At 35.2% G+C, this 23117-nt stretch overlaps 1 protein-coding gene across 3 annotated transcripts in view; it reads right to left on the bottom strand.

Annotated features, from left to right (window-relative positions):
* The window catches only part of AGL (amylo-alpha-1, 6-glucosidase, 4-alpha-glucanotransferase), an 81114-nt gene that overhangs the window by 16735 nt on the left and 41262 nt on the right, over positions 1 to 23117 (bottom strand). For all 3 annotated transcript variants that reach the window (XM_045897114.3, XM_045897115.3, XM_045897113.3), the window contains exons 21-28: positions 22003 to 22133; positions 18996 to 19132; positions 18427 to 18560; positions 17178 to 17353; positions 13394 to 13496; positions 10001 to 10226; positions 8683 to 8794; positions 1353 to 1488 (exon numbers count right to left, since the gene is read on the bottom strand). In XM_045897114.3, coding sequence (XP_045753070.1) covers positions 1353 to 1488; positions 8683 to 8794; positions 10001 to 10226; positions 13394 to 13496; positions 17178 to 17353; positions 18427 to 18560; positions 18996 to 19132; positions 22003 to 22133 — 1155 coding nt within the window. The remainder of the gene's footprint in view (positions 1 to 1352; positions 1489 to 8682; positions 8795 to 10000; positions 10227 to 13393; positions 13497 to 17177; positions 17354 to 18426; positions 18561 to 18995; positions 19133 to 22002; positions 22134 to 23117) is intronic.

Genomic DNA, 23117 nt, shown 5'->3' on the forward strand with positions numbered 1-23117 from the left:
GGATCATGACCTGAGCCGAAGGCAGATGCTTATCGACTGAGCCATCCAGGTGCCCCTGAGAGCCCATTTTTAAAGAAAATGAAAGGGAAGTACAAAAGATCTAATTATGTACCAAAATAAACATGTTTTAAAAAGAAATTTGCAAAGCATGTAACAACAGCTGTGATTAAATGATTTTTTTCACGATGCTGACTGAAGATAAAATTTAGAATAAGAAAATAGTTTCTCACACTTGATACTATTTTTTTTAGTTAATTAATTAATTTTTAATTTTTTTAAAGTAGGCTCTACACACAGTGTGGAGCCCAACACAGGGCTTGAACTCATGATCCTGAGATCAAGACCTGAGCTGATATCGAGTCAAATTCTTTTTTTTTTTTTTTTAAAGATTTTATTTATTTGAGACAGAGAGAATGAGAGAGAGAGAGCACATGAGAGGGGTGAGGGTCAGAGGGAGAAGCAGACTTCCCACTGAGCAGGGAGCCCGATGCGGGACTCAATCCCGGGACTCCAGGATCATGACCTGAGCCGAAAGCAGTCGCTTAACCAACTGAGCCACCCAGGCGCCCCTCGAGTCAAATTCTTAACCAACTGAGCCACCCAGGCACTCCTAGACTTGTGATGTAGTATTAAGCATTTGAAACCATAAAAAGAAATGATGGGACAAAAGATAAAAAATTAGGTGGAAAAAAAGGTTCAGAAATTAAAAGTATTTCATAAAGAACAGGATAATTGGGTATTTTCTATATTTATAAGAGATGGGCATAATGAAATGTTTACAATGAAAACATTCAGGTTAAGAAAAGATCTTAACGACAGGGATAAAGAATCATAAAATTTTCCTTTGAGGTGCTTGTAGAGAAGCATCCCATGAGAACTTCCAGAAAAGAACAGACAGCTTTACTTGATGACTTGGTAACAAGAGAGTTGTATATGTGCATGTTGTGGGAGAGGAAGGAGTGAGTGGAAGAAGAAGGAGGAGGGAAGAAGGGAGATTCTGACTAATTTTTAAAAAAGATTATTTATTTGAGAGAGAGAAAGGGGGGTGAGAGAGATCACATACTCATGTGTGAGCCGGTAGGTGGTGGGGGACAGACAGAATCTCAAGCAGACTCCACACTGAGTGCAGGGTCCAGGATGGGGGCCAAACGCAGGACTCGATCTCACCACCCATGAGATCATAACCTGAGCCAAAACCAAGAGCTGGACACTTAACTGACTGAACTACCCAGGTACCCCAGATTTTGACGGATTTAATAAGAAGACTTCATGGTTAAGAGAATAAAAGACTCCACAAGTATGTGGTTTTAAAAAGGGTATTATTATATAAGCACTGTACAAATAAATACTACCTTGGAGTGGCTGGGATTCCTCTGTTTCTAGCTCTGTCACTTTCTCCCATTTTATCCATCCATGTGCCACAATTGAAGCGATTTCCTCCATAAACAAATCCCGTTTCTTCGTCAACCCCTGAGGTTATATTAAAGCCTAAAAAAGCAAAATAAAACATTTACAAAATCTGAAAGGGATATAATAAACTAGGACAACTACTCTGGAGAGCAATGTGGTAAAAAAGTTGAAGATGTGCATATTCTACCACATAGTAATTTCATTTCTAGATATATACTTTTGAGAACTCCTTACCCATGTGCATATGAAGATATGTACAAGGATATTCAATGCAACACTATTTGTATTAGCAAGAAAATAAATAACTGCTGAGCAGAGGAGTGAATAAACACTGTGGTTTATTCATACAGTGGAAAACTCACTATATCATTTAAAATTAATGAACTGGATTTACAATGCATCATAATGGACAAAACCCCAAAACAAAATTACCGAGCAAACAAGTTGCAAAAGGAAATGCATAATAAGATACCTTTCCTTAAAAGTTTAAAATATAGATAATACTAATATATACAACCATGTATGTCTATATGACTATGTCTAACATAATACTTGATAAAATTCAAAAACATAAAAGTTATATGTATATATTATAGTGTATTCCATAATATACTGACTACATACTATATAATATACTGAATATATACTACATAATATAAATCATATGTAATTTACACATACTCAAACACAAACTCATAAAATACAAAAACATACATGGAAAAAAAACGTGATTATAGCGTAGTCATTAATTCTAGAGAGGGAGGGAAGGGAGAGAGATAAAGATGAAGCTTTAGATACATCTGTAATGGTTTATTTCTTTACAAAACAAAAAAGAAAGATCTGAAGAAAATACAACCAAATGTTAAATATCTAATTTTATTTCTAGGCTTAAAGGTATAATTTATATTATTTTCTCTTACTGAAATGTTTCATAATTAAATCTAAAAACTACAATAATTTAGAGATATCACAAAAAATGTTCTTTTAAATATAAAATCTACTTCTATTTAGTTCTCTAAGTGAAGGATAAAAAAAGTATCAGTGATCTTACCAGTTCAATCATGTATACAATTTGTATGTTACCACTATAAACACTAAATTAACTAAATGAGGTCTAACTACTGTTTAAAATATAATTTATAATGTGTATGAAGGAATTTAAGTTTTTTTTAAAGATTTTATTTATTTGAGAGAGAGATACTGAGAAAGAGCACGAGCGGCGGGGAGAGGGAGAAGCAGGCTACCTGCTGAGTAGGGAGCCAGATGCAGGGCTCAATCCCAGGACCCCAGGATCATGACCTGAGCTGAAGGCAGCTGCTTAACTGACTGAGCCACCCAGGTGCCCCAGAATTTTAAGTTCTTGAGTCTACAGCAAAATTTGCCAATGAGTTAGTGAGTTATCTGAAATATCTGAAATAGATCACTTAAAAAGATTATCATTTTACATTAAAAACAATAGTGTTTAAAAAAGAGAGTCCACAATCCTATTACCCTAACAAAAGTATTACATTTATGTATTCCTTTCTAGTCTTTTCACATAATAATAATTTTTTTTTTTTAAAGATTTTATTTATTTATTTGAGAGAGAGAGAATGAGAGACAGAGAGCATGAGAAGGAGGAAGGTCAGAGGGAGAAGCAGACTCCCTGCTGAGCAGGGAGCCCGATGTGGAACTCAATCTCGGGACTCCAGGATCATGACCTGAGCCGAAGGCAGTCGCTTAACCAACTGAGCCACCCAGGTGTCCCAATAATAATATTTTCATAAATATTTCATATCCAACTATTTTTCATGTATTAGATTCAACACCCATAAGTCCTTAATATTTCAGTCTTTAATATTTATATTATATTAATACTATACAAATTACAAAAATTATGATTTATAGGAATTACAGAATTTTTCATTCAAGTCATTGTAAACATTTCCTGTTAAACAAAAGGTTTCATTCTTTTATGTGATTGTAAGCACTGTTATGATCAATATCATGTAATATGACTTTTTTGTGTGTTTTAGATTACTTCACGGACTAGAGTCCCAGGAGTGGAATAAATTCATGAACAAAAACATGAATATTCTGTATCTCATAAAACATATTTGGATATCTATCTATCTATCTATCTATCTATCTATCTATCTATCTTCAAGTTGCTTTCCAAGAAGAATGAGTCAATTTACAATGCCATCAGTAGTATCTGAATACCTCTCAAATAAAAAACAGTTATTTGTTACTGTTTGCTATAGACTGAATTGTGTAAACACCCAAATTCATATGCTGAAGTCCTAACCCCAGTACATCAGAATGTGACCTTATTTGGAGATAGTAATTTAAAAAGTTAATTGCATTAAAATAAGGTCATTAGCCTGGGCTCTAATCCAATTCCACTGGTATCCTTATAAGATGAGGAAATTTGGGCACAGAAGGAAGCTGATGTGATGATATAGGGAGAACACCATGTAAACATGAACATGGCTATCTACAAGAGGGGCCTAGAAGAGATCTGTCTCTCACAGCTCCAAGGTCGAGTCAAACCTGCCAACACTTTAATTTTGGACTCCTCACCTCCAAAATTGACAGACAATATATTTCTGTCATTTAAGCCACCCAGTGTGTGGTACTTTGTTATGGCAGTCCCAGCAAACGAATACATTGTTTTTCCTAATAATAAATAGTAGACTTACAGCACTATGTGCCATGCACTATTCTAAGTGCTTTAACATACATATTTCATTGAATCCTCATATCAACCTTAGGAGGTAGGTGGTATTATTATCTTTCTTTTACAAAAGTAGATGAGAGAGGCAAAGAGAAGTTAAAACTTATCCAAGGGAACACAGCTAGAAAAGGAGTAGAGGGGAATTTTAAGACAGCAGGTCTGCTTCTAGCATTGGTGCTTTCATTTATGCTATGCTGTCTCTTATGGTAATTTAATAGGGAAAAATGGTGACCCCCTTTAATTTTAATTTGTTTGAGTACTGGTAAGACTGAATGCTTCTCTCGTGTTTATTTGTGTATGCACGTCCTTAGGCAAACTACTTTTACCCCCTGTTCTTATTTCCTGTACTGTGAGCTAGGGATAGAAGGACTAGCCTCCGGAAAATGTTTGCAAAGTAATACACAAAGGCAAGGAGGTTTATAATTTGATATTAAATATATGACAATAATTGGATAATCAATGTTTAGTGGTTTTCCTCTCAGAGATTTAGTGGAGAGCAACAGAAACACACACACAAAGGTACACAGGTTAAAATAACTATAAAAGGATAGGTTGCTTCAAATGCACAAAAAAAGTATGAAGAAATCCAATTTTGTAGTTCCTGATGAAATGGCAAAGTATCCCAGGCTACTGGCTCTGATCCCAAAATCAACCCTGGAGAAACTACAGAAGTAAGTGTGAGGTATTAATTTGAAGAATTCATATAATTTTTGGGAGAAACTGATGAAAACAAGTGGAATTTGACAGTCACTCTTGGGCTTTTCATTCTACCTTGGCTTTTAAGGTTGTTGTATTATAAGCTAAGGAGATTGCCTCTTTTCAGCGCTGTATGGAGTTACTAATAATCAAGGGAACATGTGCTTATTGAGAAAAAGAAAACATTAGCTACCAGAGGAGTCTTAAGTACTATAAAAGAGAAAGAAGCTGAACAACATATCCCACATAAAGCAGAATTACTGGAACAGATGGACCAATAATATAAAATAAGCAAAATAAAAATCTTCAAAGACATAATAATATTCTTGAAGACATTATTAATATGAAATAGGAACAAAAAGTCATTAAAAATGACCATGCGGAGATGTTAGGTCTAAAATTTTTAGTAGCTGAAATAACGAAAACAATAAAGGGACTAAATAGATGGATATGACTGAAGAATGAATTAGTGAGATGGAAGATCAGGTTGAAAATCTTCCAGAGGCAGCAGGAATGGATAAGAAAAAAATAGATAAGAGAAAATAGAAGAAAAGAGCTAAAAGCTGTGTGGGTAGAAATAAACAAGAAGGTATCCAAATAATAGTACTCCCAGAAAGCAGAAAAGAGGAGAGGAAATATCTGAAGAAATAAAATGATAAATATTCCAGAATTAAGATCTCAGATTGAAAGGGCTCATAGAATGCCAAATGAAACAGATAAGAAGAGTCAGAATAAAATCCTGAATGAAAACAAAGAGATGGTTCTAAAAGCTTCAAGAAAGAAAGAGTAGATCACCACTAATGGAACAAGATATACGTCAACAGACCTCCGATAGAAATATTGGAAGCAAGAAGGCAATGGAATAATATTTTTTAAAATACTGAAGGAAAAGAACTTGAACTAGAATTTTATGTGCATTATGCCATTTAATAATAAAAAAATTTCCAGTCATACAAGGCTTCAGAAGGTCTGAAACATAAATTCCAACTTTAAAAACACTCTTGAAGATAGTGCTTACATCACAACAATAAAAACAACTATAGCAACTTACAGATCACATGCTTTTTTACTGGGCACTGTTCTGAGAGGTTTCATAAGTAACAAATAAATGAGATTAATTCATTGAATTAACTCAAATAAATAAATCTTGGAGGATGTTGTAAGAGATATGGAAAGAAAAGATGATCAAAGTACACATAAAAGTTTATTGCTGCCTAGAAAAGGCAATAACCAAAGAAAAGAGAAAGAAAAAGTAGAGTCAAAACAATTCATTAAAATAGAGATGGGGCACATGTTAAATTACTTGTTTTGTTAGGGATCAGTTGGGATTTTAATAAGTTAAAGAAACTAACATAGAGATAATAAGTTATATAGATATAGGTCTTAAGAACCATAAGGACAAGATGAAGGGATTAAAATGGAATGAATTGTTTCTTTTTTATTTGTAAAAGGCAAGCCTACAAAGTTAATAAAAGTAAATGTGAGACATTATCTTTGTGACATGAGGGTGGAGTAGGATTTCTGAAATAAACTATGGTGAAAGGACATCATAGATAAGGTTAATTTGGCTTTTAGTGGGAATATAGACTAGTGTAATCATTATGGAAAGAAATTTGGTAGTATTTAATCAAAGAGCATAAGAGTATAGTACATGCAGCTCTGATACAGTAATACTAAGTGAAATAAGCCAAACACAAAGGACAAATACTGTATGATTCCATGTATATGAGGTACATAGTATAGTTAAATGTATACAGGCAGAAAATAGAAAAGTCGTTACAAGGGTTAGGGGAGGAAAGAATGGGAGTTATTGTTTACGGGTACAGAATTTCAGTGTGGGATGAGGAAAAATTCTGGAGATGGATAGTAATGATGGTTATGCAACAATGTACTTAAAGCCCCTGCGTACTTAAAACAGTTAAAATGATATATTTTATGGTAAAATGGTAAATATGTGTATTTTGCCTCACACACAAAAAACTTCAATAGTAAAAAAACCCAATAATCCAATTAAAAAATGGGCAAAAGACACAGATATTTCATCAAAAAGAGATACAGATGATGAATAAGCACATGAACAGATGTTCAATACCATTAGTCATTAGGGAAATGCAAATTAAAACCACAATGTGTAGTGTACCCAACCACCAGAAGAGTTTTAAAAAAATGATTAACATCAAATGCTCCTGTGGATGTGGAGGAATTGGATGTCTCCAGTTTACTGGTGGGAATGTAAAATGGTACAGCCACTTTGGAAAATAGTTCAGCAGTTTCTTATAAAACAAAATCCATACTTAGCATATCACCAATCACATTCTTGGGCATTTATCCCAGAGAAATAAAAATATATGGTCACACAGACACCTGTATATAAATGTTTATATTAGCTTTATTTATTAACCAAAAAATGGAAAAAACCAAAATGTCCTTCAACAGATGAATGTTACATCATGAAAGAGAATACCACTGAGCAATACAATGGAATAAACTATTGATATATGCAACAGTTGGATGGATCACAAAGGGAATTATGCTTAGTGAAAGAAACAATCTCAAAAGGTTACATACTATATGATTCCCTCTCTATATATTCTTAAAATGATAAAACTGTAGAGATGCTGAAAAGAGTAGTAGTTGCCGGAAACCAGGGATCGTTGGTGTGACGGTAAAGGGGTAGCACAAGGAAGACCTTTGTGGTGATTGAACAGTTCAGTATCCTGATTGTGGTGGTGGTTACATGAAGCTATACATGGGCAAAATTACACAGAACCACACACACATATGTTCACACACAAATGAGTTAATGTAAAAATAGTTAAAATTGAATATGGTCTATAGTCTAGTTAACAGTATTAAACTAGTGTCAGTTTCCGATTTTGATATTGTACTACAGTAAGATGTAGATACAATAAGGGGTAAGATATCCTTATTGGGGAAGCTAGATGAAGGCTTCAGGATACTCTTATGTATCATTTTTGCAACTTTTTTTTTTTTAGTAGGCTCCACACTCAGCCCGGAGCCCAAACTCACAACCCTGAGATCAAGACGTGAGCTGAGATCAAGAGTAGGGCACTTAACTGACTGAGCCACCCAGGCGATCCATTTTTGCAACTTTCTATCAGTCTCCAATTCTTTCAACATTAAGAACTTAAAAAAAATCTACATGCACATAAAACAGTATATGTTTTACAGAACATAAATAAGTACACAGAAATGCCCTGCATATGCCTTTGCATCACTTCTTGTATGTAAAGTCTCTAAAGGGTAATAAAATAAATTATCATTAGCCTTGCACTGGCTGGTGATGACAGTATGCCATAAAAATAGGAATATGATAAAGTTCTAAGAGGTTAAAAAAGTAAATCTATTTTAACTCTGTAGATGAAACTTTTTACAAAAAGAATTTTGTAAGAGTCCAAGTTAAAGAGACAGATTGTAGATGAAATCTTAGCTCTGCCACTTAGTAGCTGTGTGACTCTAGGCAAGCTACTCTGCTTCAGTCATCTTATCAGTACAAATGGGAACAATACAACTCATCCCCAATGTTCTTGGGAGTATAAATGGGAATAACATAGGTAAATTGTTAGCATAATGCCTAGCACATAGTAAGCACTTATTTGTTTTTATAATTATAAATGCAACCACCAAAATTACCTCTCAAACTGGCTGACAAAATATATAAAATTTTATCTTTCCTCTAGAAACTCAAACTAAACCGGTAAGATCAGGAACTGTGTTAATCTTTTTCATTGTTATAGTATGAAGCTTTACACACAAATAAAATATTTGTCAAATACATGAACAATTACAGGGCTATATTCCACCTCATCAGTAAATCTTTACTATGTAAAGTTATGTACCTTCATCCTTCATGTTTCGATCTATCTGTGGACCAGCATTCCTTTCTCGGAATTGTATGCCCTGCATGTGTCTTTGCATTACTTCCTGTATTACTTCAAACAATGGTTGATCCTGTTTGAGACATAATGGATATTATTTCTGTTAGAAATGACATTTTTCTTACCTTCTCTCAAATCCCACAACTGAGATTTTGTGAAACATATATTGTCCTTTGGGGAAGAAATGGGGATCAGAGACTGGGGAAAGAAGGAGCTCCTGTACACTGAATCGTACAGTCAGGCTTTGGCATACGAATATTTAACATATTGTAGTTTTGACTATTCATGTCTGTGACATGAAATAGTTTATAATTTTGCTGACACATGAAAATGATTCGTGTGAAAATTCTTGTGTATAATTTCTATTAGAGTGAATTGTGCAGGTAATAAATGTATCTATCTTAAACAGAGATCTAAACTTTAAATTGGCACCACTGTTCTTACTCATCCACATATATAGTAATGGGGATAAATTACATACTGAAGTGATACTTTAGGTAAAAACGTTTTTTGAGAAATGTTCTTTGAATATTTCATAATAAAAACATCATGGGGACATAGATCTCTGCTAACTCTAAGGTGGTTTAGAAGTCCTCCACAGTCACATACCAAACAAACTATAATGTAAAGGTAGATCAGAAGTGGCAAAAGTACAGTATCATTGTGCATTACTGACTGGGAAGAAAACCACTCAAAATGTTTATTTATTCTGCACTGTTCACAGGATAAACTCTGGACTATCTGGATTGGTGATCAGGCTCTCCACAACCTGGTTCACCCTTTCTCACCTACTCTTACTACCCGGCAGGTACCCTCCACAAAAAGCCAAACTAGACTAAGCAGTATGTCCTAACCTGTGCTTCAGTCCACCCTGCACTTTATTTTCCTTTCACCTCTAAGGTCTTCCCACAACTTCCCTCATCTCTGCTGAAATCCTACTCACCTTTAAGGTTCAGTTTAGGTGAAATTTCAGCTACTTTATGAAGTCCTCCCTGAGAACCACCTACTAGATTATCTCTCTCCCTTCTATGCACAGCATTTCCCATACACCTCCTTTTACAATGGCCATATTATGTACATACCATCTCTTCTATCATGTTGCAAGTTCTCTAAGCAAGAAGCAAGTCTTATCTCTGCAATTGCTCATAGAACTAAGCAGGTGCTAAAACATATACCAATACTTGAATTTTTCAGATTTGGATTCTTTATTACATACATTTTTATATTAGAAGCTAAAAGTTATTTTTCAGAAAAAGAATTGTTTGAAGAGGATTGTTACCAGTGTGCCGGCAGACAAAGGAACAGAATCATCTGTAGGATACATTCTGGAAACTGGGCACTTGAGAATGTCTAGGCCATTTGGAACCATTTTACAGTAATCCTGAATACACTGTAGCCACCACCACACAGCATCCCGGCAATTGTATCTGGCATAAGTTCCTTCACCCAGGAGATTAGGAATGAGACCGTGTCTTAGGGTACCAGCAAATGCTAAAATAATATTCCTAAAACAACAGAATTAAGTGGATCATTTGACATGAAAACAATCACTTAAAAGATTTAAGTCCCTTTTTGTGACTATTATTTCAGATGCATTTTCTCTCTTGTCCCTATTTCTTTGAATTTTCATGTAGAAAGTGGTCATAATATGAGAGATTAAGCACTGAATTAAAATCTTGAAACCTTAATCCTAGTCTTGGCTTTTTCTCTGACAATCTGTGTGGCTTACCCTCTTTGGGATAGTTTTTTCATCTGTGGATTTAGGTATTGGACTGGCTTTTAGGGTCCCTTCTAGCTCTAGATTCTACTTTTGAAATCTGTGGTATTTCAAAATCTAAGTAAATATGACATGAACTTTATTATTTTAAATACCAAAGCAAATACATAAGTAAAGGGCAAAAGCTGACCTTGAAAATCATGATTTATTTTCAAAAACTGGTAGAGAACACTTAATCTTTTAAGTATTATTGTACTATTATATACCAAATGACAACTTCATAAGACGGGATGGCATTTCTAAAAGGGGCATGAAACTAAGACTGGGGTTTAAAACCTCACATTGCCATCTGTATGATCTAGGAAGTCATTTAAAATATGTAGGCCTCAGTGCTTTTTGGCTAAACCATTTAGAAATTTAATTAATTTTGTATCTCAGTTTAATGCCCATCTCTTAAAAAACAGTGCAATAAAAGCCTTTCTTGTATTCTGCAGTACAAGTGTTAGTATGGATAGTGACACTTCCAATTAATAAAAGGTCAGAATGGGGCAATCGTAACCATCCAGAACAATGTCATACACTTGAAACTTGAATAAAAAGACCTCTGTCCATGAATATCTCTGCAGAAGGAGGAAGTAGAACTCTCTGTGGTACAGATAGCCCTGTGCCCACCAAAATGGCTTTCCTACATGCCTCAACCTACTTTTCAGCTGGCTGTGGCCAGATTACTGGTTTCTAAGGCAAGAAGGTGAATGGACCTGATGTATGTTAAGTGCATGGAACAGGTGTATTTTCCCCACACTCTTTCCCTCTCTGCCAGCTGACTGGAGAGTAGTAGTACTCAGAGGCCCTAGGAGATGGTCGATTCTCAAGATGAAGGAGCCTATATCCCTGAATCACTATGTGGAAAGCTGCCTCCTGAACACCCATTTTGGACCAGAAGCAAGAAATAAATTTCATTTGTGAAAAACCATTGAAATATAAGAATTTATAATTTATAACAGCTAGCACTACCTTAACAAATACATTATCCTCTCGGAATCATCTAAATCGGGGTTGGCAAACTTTTTCTGCAGAGGACCAGATAGTAAATATTTTAGGCCTTGTTGGCCATATATATGGTCCCAGTCATGTATTCTTCTTCTTTTTAAATGACTGTTTAAAATGGTAAAAACCATTCTTTGCTCCAAGGTCACATAAAACAGGTGATAGGCCATATTTCTCTGACCCCTGATCTAGATAGTCATATGTAAAATTAAGAAGCACAAATTGTTGATAGCATATAAAAGTGATAATTGGGAGCCCAGATAACAAGGAAAATAATAATAATGATTTTAAAAACTAATATTTATGTAATGCTTAGCATGTGACAGACACTGTTCTAGACATTCATTTAATCCTCACTAGGGACGCCTGGCTGACTCAGCTGGTGGAGCATGTGACTCTTGATCTTAGAGTTGTAGGTTCGAGCCCCACGTTGGGTGAAGAGATTACTTAAAAAAATAAAATCTTTTTTTTAAAAGATTTTATTTATTTATTTGAGAGAGAAAGCACACGCACGCGTGTGAGTGAGCATGAACAGGGGGAGTGGCAGAGGGACAAGAAAACTCCCTGCTGAGCATGAAGCCCTACACAGGGCTTGATCCCAGACACTGAGATCATGACCTGAGCCGAAGTCAGATTCTTAACGGACTGAGCCACCCAGGCACCCTCAAAAAATAAAATCTTAAAAAGAAATCCTTAGAAAAACCCTGTAAGGTAAGTACTATCACCATTTTATAGAGTACAAAGAGGATAAATAATGTCAGTTGGTAGTTTGGAACCAGGATTAGAACCTGGCAGTCTGGCCCAAACCCAAGTACTTAACCACTACACTGTGCTGAATCCTGATGTTCCATTTCCTACTTCTTAATCATAGTCATTTAGGAACATTTAAGGAAAAAGCAAATAGCCTCCCAAATTTCTACAGCCTCACAACGGTCTCTTAAGTGAATAAGAAAAGGTCTTATTATATTAGGTAATAGGGAAGAATGTAATACATTTCAGATGCCCACTTAGAAATCTTCAACTTAAAAAAGAAATTTTCAATTTTAAAAAGACCAAAACCAGAACTTTTGTCATTTGAAGAGGCAAACTTCAGTTTTTTTGAATGACATCAAAGTATCACATAAATGCTTTTTCTGCTGAAAGTTTTAACTTGTAGAGCAGTGCTGTCAAATGCTAGCCTTGGGCTGCTGAAGATCACCTGGAGCCCTTGTGGAAGATTTCCATCTGCTACTCTACCCTCTCCATCCCCACATTCAGAGGTCCAGCATAAGGACCAAGAATTTGCATTTCTAGCAAGTTCTCAGGTGATGGTGACACCGCTGATCTGTGGTACTGATTTGTGTTGATTTGAGTGGCACTGCTGTACAGCTTCTCTCTTCTACCTTTGACAATTTCATTCGTATTATTGTGACATAAGAAAACATTATTTTAAGACTAAAAGACACAACTGGAGGTTACAAGGCCTCACAACACTTAGAGGAAAACCTGATACTATAATTCTTTCTACAGGACTCAGTCTTCATTATAGAAGGAAAAAAATGATAGAATTCAAATTTTACCTAAAAGTTCATCTAAGTTCTTAGACTTAATTTGGGCATAGAAATTTTACTCTTTAGTGAGTGATGTTAGTAACATGGTTACACATTTTTTATTTTTACTGAGATCAATTAGCAAACGCTGAAGATAATCTGACTTGTAACATGAAGGACTAGAATATAATAACTTCAAAGATATTCACTCCTTTGAAATTCTATGATCTTATTAAATGAACGTGTAAAAAAAAAAAAAACACTTAAGGAAAACATACCTCCCAAATGTTACGAGTAGATGGTAAGAAAGAAAGTTTGAAGAGCATGTGAAAAACATTTAGATATAAACTTGCATTGCAACTTTTTAGAGATCTCCTACCTGGCCTCTAAATAGCGTCCAGTAATCAGCAGTAGACCTCTCAGTGCAATAAAAGTATCCCTTCCCCAGCAGCGGAAAATACCAGAAGAAAAATGAGGTAAGCCTAACAGAAAACAACAAAGTAATATGTTAATCTTAATAATACACACAAGCCTATGAACTCCATTACTACAGGCCAGTTCCTCTAAGTCAAGGGGACAAGAATGGGGGAGTCTGCAAACCCTCTAAAATTGTCTTCAAAATGTGTGACTATACGTATGTCAACATTTCTGTGATGAGGTTCCATATTCTTTTTTTTTTTTTTAAGATTTTATTTATTTTTGAGAGAGAGAGAGAGCACAGAAAGAGGGGAGGGGCAGAGGGAGAAGCAGGCTCTCTGCTGAGCAGGGGGCCAGAGGCAGGGCTCGATCCCAGGGACCAGGACCTGAGCAGAAGCAGGCGCTTAGCCAACTGAGCCACCTAGGCGCCCAGAGGTCCCATATTCTTATTCCTTTTTGTCTTTTTATTCTTATTACATTCTTAAGGGAATCTGTGACCTCAAAGAGATTAAGAAGCAGGCCTAGAGAGGAATTCTTATCTAAATTGATTAGAATGTGAGTCTTTAAACATAGATAAACGTTCTTTTGATAAATTAAGGGTTGAAATCAGAGATCTAATATTTAACAAAGAAACAAACATTTAATATAATATTAATGATATATATATATTTTTAGTAACGCAAGTGGGAAAGTTTACTAAAGCATAAAGTACACTCTCCAGATATGAGAGTAGAAGAGCTCAAGAAAGAGAGCTGTGCCATATAATACTAATGATATATTTGAAAAGATTCTACCTGCAATTAGAGGCAACAAATTAAATATGAAATTATTATCTTAATGATACATAACTGAACATGTTTATTAATCTATCAATCTAGAGTCTTTAATACCAAATTTCCCATTAATTCAAAACAACTTAAAAGTGTTATAGGGGTGCCTGGGTGGCTCATTCAGTTAAGCATCTGCCTTTGGCTCGGGTCATAATCCTGGGGTCCTGGGATTGGGCCCCGCATCAGGCTCCCTACCCAGCAGGGCATCTGTTTCTCCTTCTCCCTCTGCCCCTCTCCCTACTTGTGCTCACACTCTCTCAAATAAATAAAAAGAAGTGTTACAGTTTGTTGGCCAGTTTTTACAAAAGAAAATAAGGATTTCAGGTGCCAAATGACTTGAACATTCTAGGTAACTGTAGCCTTTAGGCACGAGATAAAATAGGGTGATTGATGGATAAAATCTAAAATTTTACTTCTACACTGAGTTTAGTTTCTTATAAAACATGTCAAGAATACACTGTTATCCTTATTTGTACTAAAACCAATAATCAGTAGGAAAGTAAAGGAAATTAGGATTCTACTCAGAAAAGAAATATGCTAAAGCAAAAATATAACACATATCTCAGGAAGGGAAAACTAAGGACTTAAATAAAATGTACACAGTATTCATTCATAACTATCTTCTAAGCATTTAACACAATCTAACATTATCTTGTTTGCTTGTTTTCTGGTTTGTTGCATGAATAACTGTCCTTCCCTAGTGGAAAATAAGATTCACAGTTACAGAAACCTTATCTGGCTTGTTTACCAAAGTATATCTATCACTGACAATTGTAACTGGTATATAATATATATAAAAATTTAATGAATGAAATAAAAGGCTAATTATAAAAGATAAATTGAGAGGGAAAAGAATTTGACTAAGATAAAAGAAAATTTTGGCCGTTTAAGTTTCTGCTAATTGGGTCTTTACCTTTTTTGGAGTAGACATTATTTTCTAAGAAGGATCAGAACTAAAGATAACATTAGACACTTCCTTTCTGCATCATCTCCAAAATAACGGTATAAAATTTCCTTAAACACTTTGTGTATTATTTACACATGGTTGATTATTGATATATGGTTTATATACGGTTGATCATTATAACTTTGATGACGATGAGGACAGCAGTTAACATATATAGTACTCTATGCCACATAGACTTCCTGGTACTTCAACCCATCTAACACCTTGAATGAAATATAAGTATAGGTAGATTTAAGGGCGATTTTGAGTTGGTATGTCCCAAAGTACAATCTGTCTTTGTTACGAAGTCAAAACTATAAAATCTCTAGCACTGATATGTGGAAATGTTTGCATTAACTTTTGACCTCTAAGAGTATATGACTTATAGATCATATATTTTGTGAGTGATTTCTACCTTGTCATTTATTATACAAGTTTACAATTATAATTTTTTTTGTCCTACTATCACCAAAGGCCTTGGTATTCATTTTAAAATGAACCCCCCAAAACCTGTCTGCAAATATGAGTATGGTTCTATACTTTGTTAGTATGGAGTGTACAGAACACTCCCTTGGGATACTGGAAGAAAATATCAAAACTTCTATTTATATTTCTCAATTTATCTTTATAGTTTCTATTTTTGTTTTATACTGTACCTGATCATAAGTATACTGGGTATCATAACTTCTATCAATATATCATTTATAATATCAGTATATCAGTATATTTATTTTGGGAGTGCTTAACAATAGCAGTGAATAATCAAAAATGTTGAGATCACTATTTTGTGTAATAGGCTTCAAAGCAGTAGGCTTTAAACCAAATTCTGCACATCAATTTTTTTTCCACAATGACCTAGTTCAGTTTCATGAGCATCTGCATGGATTTACAGGGGAAATGTAAGTATCAGGAGAAGATGAAATAGTTGAATGAAAATCTAAAACATGGTTATGTAATTAAAGCATATAATCATTCTAAATGAAAAGTTAATTTCTTTTTTAGTTGTCAGGTCTTACTAAGTCTTTTTTCTTGGTCTGGGTAGATGCAAAGTTAAGGGTAAACAGAGGAAATCACATAAATACTATTACTTTCATCCTGCAGTTAGGTAATTTTCAGTTTAGTTTGGAAAGTTCTAAATTCAGTGGCCTTAAATGTTAAGCACTTTCTATAAATAGCTTGAGGTTGCATTAAAAAGAAAATAAAAGCCTGTTCTTAGATTTGTTACTTAATTCAGGTTTTAATACTACTTGCAGGAAAGGATGCCAAAAAATATAGCTGAAAGCATTTGAATGCAATTAGACATATAATAAAAAAAAATATTTAACATTTGTTTTGTGTTTTGTAACTTGTAGAGGATCTTCCCATTATCTCTTGGTAATTTCCCAATTTTTTAAATTGGGAAAAAAGTATAATACAAAAAGGTAGTAAAACAAATCTGATAAAAAAATACAAAATGTCAACAGTCGGAAAAAAACAGAAACATGCAGAAGGATTAACCAGCCACAATGAAAAACACACAAAAATAAATGCCTGTTGCACAGCATTAATTAAATAGTAAGCACAAATATTAGTTCTACAAGTGAATATAAAATTTTACTAAGCAGTCACATAAAATCTTGGATAACATCATGAGTCTTTTTTTATTTTTTTATTATTTATTTATTTATTTATTTATTAAAGATTTTATTTATTTATTTGAGAAAGAGAGAATGAGAGAGAGCACATGAGAGGGGGGAGGGTCAGGGGGAGAAGCAGACTCCCTGCTGAGCAGGGAGCCCGATGCGGGACTCGATCCAGGGACTCCAGGATCATGACCTGAGCCGAAGGCAGTCGCGTAACTAACTGAGCCACCCAGGCGCCCAAGTCTTTTTTTAAAAATGGTGATTTCCCCATAACTTTTCCTCCTTGAATAATATTGACTGACACATTTTAACCTTTTTTTAACATTTAGCATTTATGGAATTTCTTACCTGCAGCTAAAGACACACAACACTGCTCCTTTTCTTTTGTGATCTCATTTAGCCTGTATGGTACATCCATAAGTGAAGGTGAAAGAAGTGGCAGAGAAGGGCACTTTCCTACTCCACACATCTGCACTGATCCCAGTGAAAGGTGTTTCACAAAGGTAGACCCATTCTGAACAAAGCTGTAACAAAGTGACTGAGTTTAAAATATTATTTGTAGAACTACAAAAATTTTAGTATTTATTTACTTAAAAAGTTTTATTGTGATAAGAATGCTTAATTTGAAATCTACTCTCTTAACAGATTTCTAACTGTACAAAGCAGTAATACTGTTATTTACAGGCACAGTGTTACACAGCAGATCTCTAGAACTTACTCATCTTGCGTAACCATTGTTTCAAAAATTCATTTTAATTGGTTTCTTTCCTTCAACTAGGCTCTCTACCAGATGTGTAACAATGGTAATACTGGCTGAAAACATTTTCAATTTGGTTAGATTTCAGAACTGCTTTCATTTCACCCAGTATTATGGCTGGCTTTAAGTCCAAGGCCTGTTGTGCAACAAATGGAAGGGCTGAAGTTCTGTTTTTCTTTTTTTCCCAAAGATTTTATTTATTTATTTGAGAGAGAGAGAGAACATGAGCTGGGTGAGGGGCAGAGGGAGAAGCAGACTCCCCGCCGAACAGGGAGCCCAATGCAGGGCTCGATCCTGGGACTTGGGAATCATGACCTGAGCCAAAGGCAGACGCTTAACTGACTGAGCCACCCAGGCACCCCTGAAATTTTGTTCTTTCTGAAATTATTCCCAAATCAGTTTGGTGGCTCTTCAGTGGTACATTCTGATCTGTAATTTCATTTTAGGGAAATTCATCATTAAAGGCAAATTTCATTCATAATGATAGCAGAATAATTTTTCTCTTAATTAATGAAAGATTAGAAAAAGAACTGTGTATTCATATTCTAAAAATTATATCTGTTAACAAGTCAAGGAATAAATAGAAGCAAATAATATGAAACAATTAAATTTTCCCATGAACATGTGTTTTTAGCTTTACTGAACAGATTTTAATACTTACGTTTGTTTTTGTATGCTCCAGATAAAAGGATACATATACATTTACTATCCACTTACAACTTTTTCAACTCTATGAATCTATGACGATTCCTCATGTTTTGGTCTTTTAAGAATATATAAGCTGACTGCATATAGTTTCTACACAAACATGCCTATTTACTCAAGCTTTGTTGGATATACCTTGACATCTGCTTCCATGCTATATCCAGAAGAGTGGTGTATGCACCGATTAATATAGCATCAAAGTAACATGGGATAAGATAACGTGGGATCTGCTTCAGGTAGAAGAACATAGCCTGCAACCATTTACCAACCTGTAATAAAAATAATTTTAAAAGTTAATTTGGTGTGTTTACAGGCTAGGTGCATTTTAAGAGGTAAATCCAAACATGCAGCTCTACTATCTAGTAATCTATCAACCAGATTTCCATTTATTAGAATGGGAAGATGATGAAGAAGGGAGGAACATATTTCAGGTTAGAAAACCGTTATTTTATTTAAAGACTTTATTTGACAGAGAGAGAGCGAGAGAGCAAGAGCAGAACAGAAGCAGGGGGAATGGGAAAGAGAGAGCAGGGAGCCTGATGTGGGACTCGATCCCAGAACCCTGGGATCATGACCTGAGCCGAAGGCAGACGCTTAATGACTAAGCCACCCAGGTGCCCCAAAACTGTTAATTTTACATATACCATAGTAATATAGTTTTTATTGTTTCCTTGTTTTGTGAACTAGAATAGAGTTTTACTTACTTCAGCAATAGTTCCGGATCGTGAAATAAGTCGGTTACTGACATAGTCAATCATCCAATCTCCAGATCTCAAATTATCACAAAAGGGATGCCCCAAGTCATTCTTTGGTCTTATTTCTGCCAAGACGGACATTAATCCTGAAAATTCATAGAAATATCGTGCTATTATTGGCAGAGGCAATTTGTTCCCATAGCCTGGGCTACTGCTGTCTCTAAAGATGTGGGGTGAACACATATAGAGGTAGACACAAGGGCTGCAAAGACCACAGTGGCACTTCCCATGGTTGGAGATATCTGTGGCAACACTGGCTTGACCTGAGATATAAAGACATACTGAAGGAGACTACTGTCGCAGGAGCTATGCAGAGCTTTCCAAGATTCCTAACTTCTGAGACTTGTCTTGTTCTTCTGAATTTTAATATTATAATATTCAAAGGCAACTAACTGGCATAGTTTCCCTGCCCTAAGGCATCGGGGGGAAAATTGATAAGTCTGTATCTTCTCATGTTGAAAAGTGGCAGAATCATTAATATTCAGGCAATCACAGGACTGGTTTCAGAGAGAGCAAGAGCATCTCTGGTGATAATAATAATAAGGCCTGCTTTGGAAAGGATCTTTGAAATGTAACAAGAGGGAGTTGGAACTAAAGCTACCAAGGTGAGGTATATGAGCATATCCTTAAGTAATACTCAAACAGAAACATTAGAATTTCTGTGCATACATAGTAGTTTTTGTTATTTCAATGACAGAACAATAGTACTTCTTTCATTACCCAATAATGTAATAATTTCCACCTTAAAAATATTATATTAATAGCCTCACCAAGTTCATTTTGACTAAATTTATTTATATATTTAGGATTTATTTATTTATTTATTTTTAAGATTTTATTTTATTTATTTGACAGAGAGACAGACAGCTAGAGAGGGAACACAAGCAGGGGGAGTGGGAGAGGGAGAAGCAGGCTCCTGGCTGGGCAGGGAGCCCGATGCGGGGCTCGATCCCAGGACCCTGGGATCATGACCTGAGCCGAAGGCAGACGCTTAACGGCTGAGCCACCCAGGCGCCCCTATATATTTAGGATTTAATTTTACTGTGTATTTAGCATGTCTTGAGAATATAAAAATAAATATGTAAATTTAAGATTTAGTTCTTTCTCTTAGGGGCTTACATCCTTCTTTGGGAAACAAAGCTTAAAACATAAAAAAAACTAGGAAACTGTATAAAATAATGCTCCACTTTTTTTTTTTTTTTTATTTGACAGAGAGAGACACAGCGAGAGAGAGGGAACACAAGCAGGGGGAGTGGGAGAGGGAGAAGCAGGCTTCCCGCTGAGCAGGGAGCCCGATGCGGGGCTCGATCCCAGGACACTGGGATCATGACCTGAGCCAAAGGCAGACGCTTAATGACTGAGCCACCCAGGCACCCCAATAATGCTCCACTTTTGCTCTAGCATTTTCAGGGGAGGCTAATAAAGCTCGGTAAATGTAAGTTTCACTTGTTGAATAATGGTGATATGATAAAGCAGCATTTTAGGAAAAGAGATCTGATCAATGGGATAGAATGTTCTGTGGAAGAGGTAACAAGAAATTGGAAAACTGATTACTTGATTTTGCAGACTGGACTTAGTCTTTGAATAGGGTGTTAACTATGAAAATAAAAGGATATGGTATACCACAGAGAACAGAAAAAAATCCAGGCACAATTACTGATTAAGTACCAAAGATAAAAGGGACAGAACCAAAAACAGATTCCTAGATTCCAACATGACTGAATATGTATTATTATAAGAAGTAGGGAAGGAGAGAAGGGGTATTGTTTAGAGGAGAGAAAGTCAATGAAGTTAAGTCTGACTTAATTGGATGTTGCTATTAAGAGCCTGCTAGAAATAGCCAGTGGAATGCTGGAAATACTAAACTGTCAGAGAAAAAAGGGATTGATATAAAGTAAAAAGTAAATCAGGAGAAGATAAGTCAGGAGAGAGTTAGTGAAGAACTAGAACGTAACTTTAAGAAAGACAAAGTCCAGAAAAGAAGTTCAGAAAAGTGTGGTCTTTTCAGTCAGGGAGCAGAAGGAATTCAACAGCTTGGGGTGAAAATGGAGTAAACAGCTGTCTATGAGTGGTAACATACACATTTCTCTATTTCTCACAGCACAAAACATTTTGTGTTGAAAATTAGACTGCTTAGAAAAAAAATGCCAAAAGTACAAAAGTATAGAAGAAATTTATTGAGAGCTTCTTGTGTACTTGGTTTTGTAGAAAGTACAAAAGCTAAAAAAAAGAATGCAAAAAAGGCAAACATTCTTCTTTCTCAAGGTACAATCTACTTAGTGGAGTTTCAAAGCTAACAATTAAAAGTACTAGCTATGAACTAAGTGTTATTTAAGTGCTTTGTGGAAGATGTAAGAATCGAACTCATCCTTAAAGATGGGTTAGGTGGACAAAGAAAATAAGGAGTTGCAAAGGAGGCATGACGTGGAATACTGTATGAACTAGGAATACATGTGTGATAAACCAAATTTCCTAGATAAAAATCCAAGAAAATATTTCCAACCAGATGGGTTAAACTGATAATTAAATATTTAGATCCTATGTCCTGCCTTACAACTACTCTAATTGCATAATGTTTTATTGTAAGTTCTCTTTGTAGGATAAAACAAATATGCAATGAGACAAAGTTTCCGATTAGATGAAAAAGGAAGATGAATGTATTATATTTATAACCTAGTCCTATTTGGGGCCCAAATAAATTTTCTCATTTAGTCTTCAAAAAAGCCTATGAAAGAGACAGTATTATTCACATTTTATAGAGGCAGAAATTGGGGCACAGAGAAGTTAAATTACTTGTTGGAGGTCAATGAATGAGGAGGTGGCAGAGCCACAATTTGAACCCAAGCAGCTGAATTCTAAGCCCATACTTTAATTCTATAAAGAAGATACCAAATGACCCTAAAAAAAAAAAAAAAAAAAAGAACCCAAAAGCTTAACTATCCTTGTATTTGCTTACCTTGAAGCCCCGCATATTTAAGAGATGACCAGTTTGGTATGTCATAACAGCCTCCACCATCTTCTTGTTCTTCTGCTTCACATCGGTAAAGTACCTGATTCAGTTCAGCCAAAGTTAATTTTGAGGCAATGCTAAGAAGTAGAAAATAAAAAGAACTGGTTAAATACAGTAAAATTTCACTTGCTGTCAACAAAGAAGAAAATCTGAATCATAACCATAAAATGTCTTAGCAATGTATGTTTTAGTAACTCAGCATTAAATATATATGTAATAGATGTTTTAAATAATAATTAAAGGATAAAACATGCTAAAAATTCAGTTGGAAAGTAACATTTCTTTCAAGCCAAGAAAATAATCAATTGCTAAATTTTATTACTTAGAAGTGTGCTGGAAAAATCTTTTGGTTGCTACAACCTTTTTCTCACAAATTTGCTTTTTCAATCTTTCTAGATGGGCTTGGCTTTTTTTCCCTTCTTTATATTCTCCTAAGGAGGACATCAATAACTTTTTATGCTAATTATCTTAAAATCAAAATACTTGTCAAGGACCAGCAAAGGGATAATCAAAAGTCACAGTCAACCACCTTAGAAATCATGTATTTCTCTCCTTTCCCTTCTCTCCTCTCCTAAGGTGGCACTGTCCTTTAGCTGTGTTATTCAAGAAACCAAGATTGAAGATGCTTCTTGATAATAGTCAGAAGGAGGTATCTATCATGGCCTTGGTTTCCCCTTTGTCCAGGTAGCAGTGAGACTGTATAATTGACCACACAATGAAAACCCTACTTTTTTACAATTCTAGCTGTTCAGGTCATTTTATTCTACAGAACTGAACACATATCCTCTTGAATGTACTTTCTTCTTTCTCTTTTAGTTCTGTCTCAACTGAGAAAATTATAGTTGGCTGTGCTTTGTTGTTCCCTGTTTCTGCCAGACTCTGTCCTCACAGCTGGGACTGGCTCTTCCTTCATCCGCAGTTTGTGAGTCAAGTTTGATCAAATCAATCAGCAGTCTCAATGCCAACTCCATTCTAGGCAAATATTTTTTGACATGTAGCCAGTGAACTTGCATATGAATTACTTGGAGAGCTTATTAAGATGCAGATTTCTTGGCCTTACC

The sequence above is a fragment of the Mirounga angustirostris genome, unplaced genomic scaffold, assembly GCF_029215605.1.
Source record: "Mirounga angustirostris isolate CCGP_5_RB_7025 unplaced genomic scaffold, mMirAng1.0.hap1 SCAF_4, whole genome shotgun sequence".
NCBI classification, from domain to species: Eukaryota; Metazoa; Chordata; class Mammalia; order Carnivora; family Phocidae; genus Mirounga; species Mirounga angustirostris.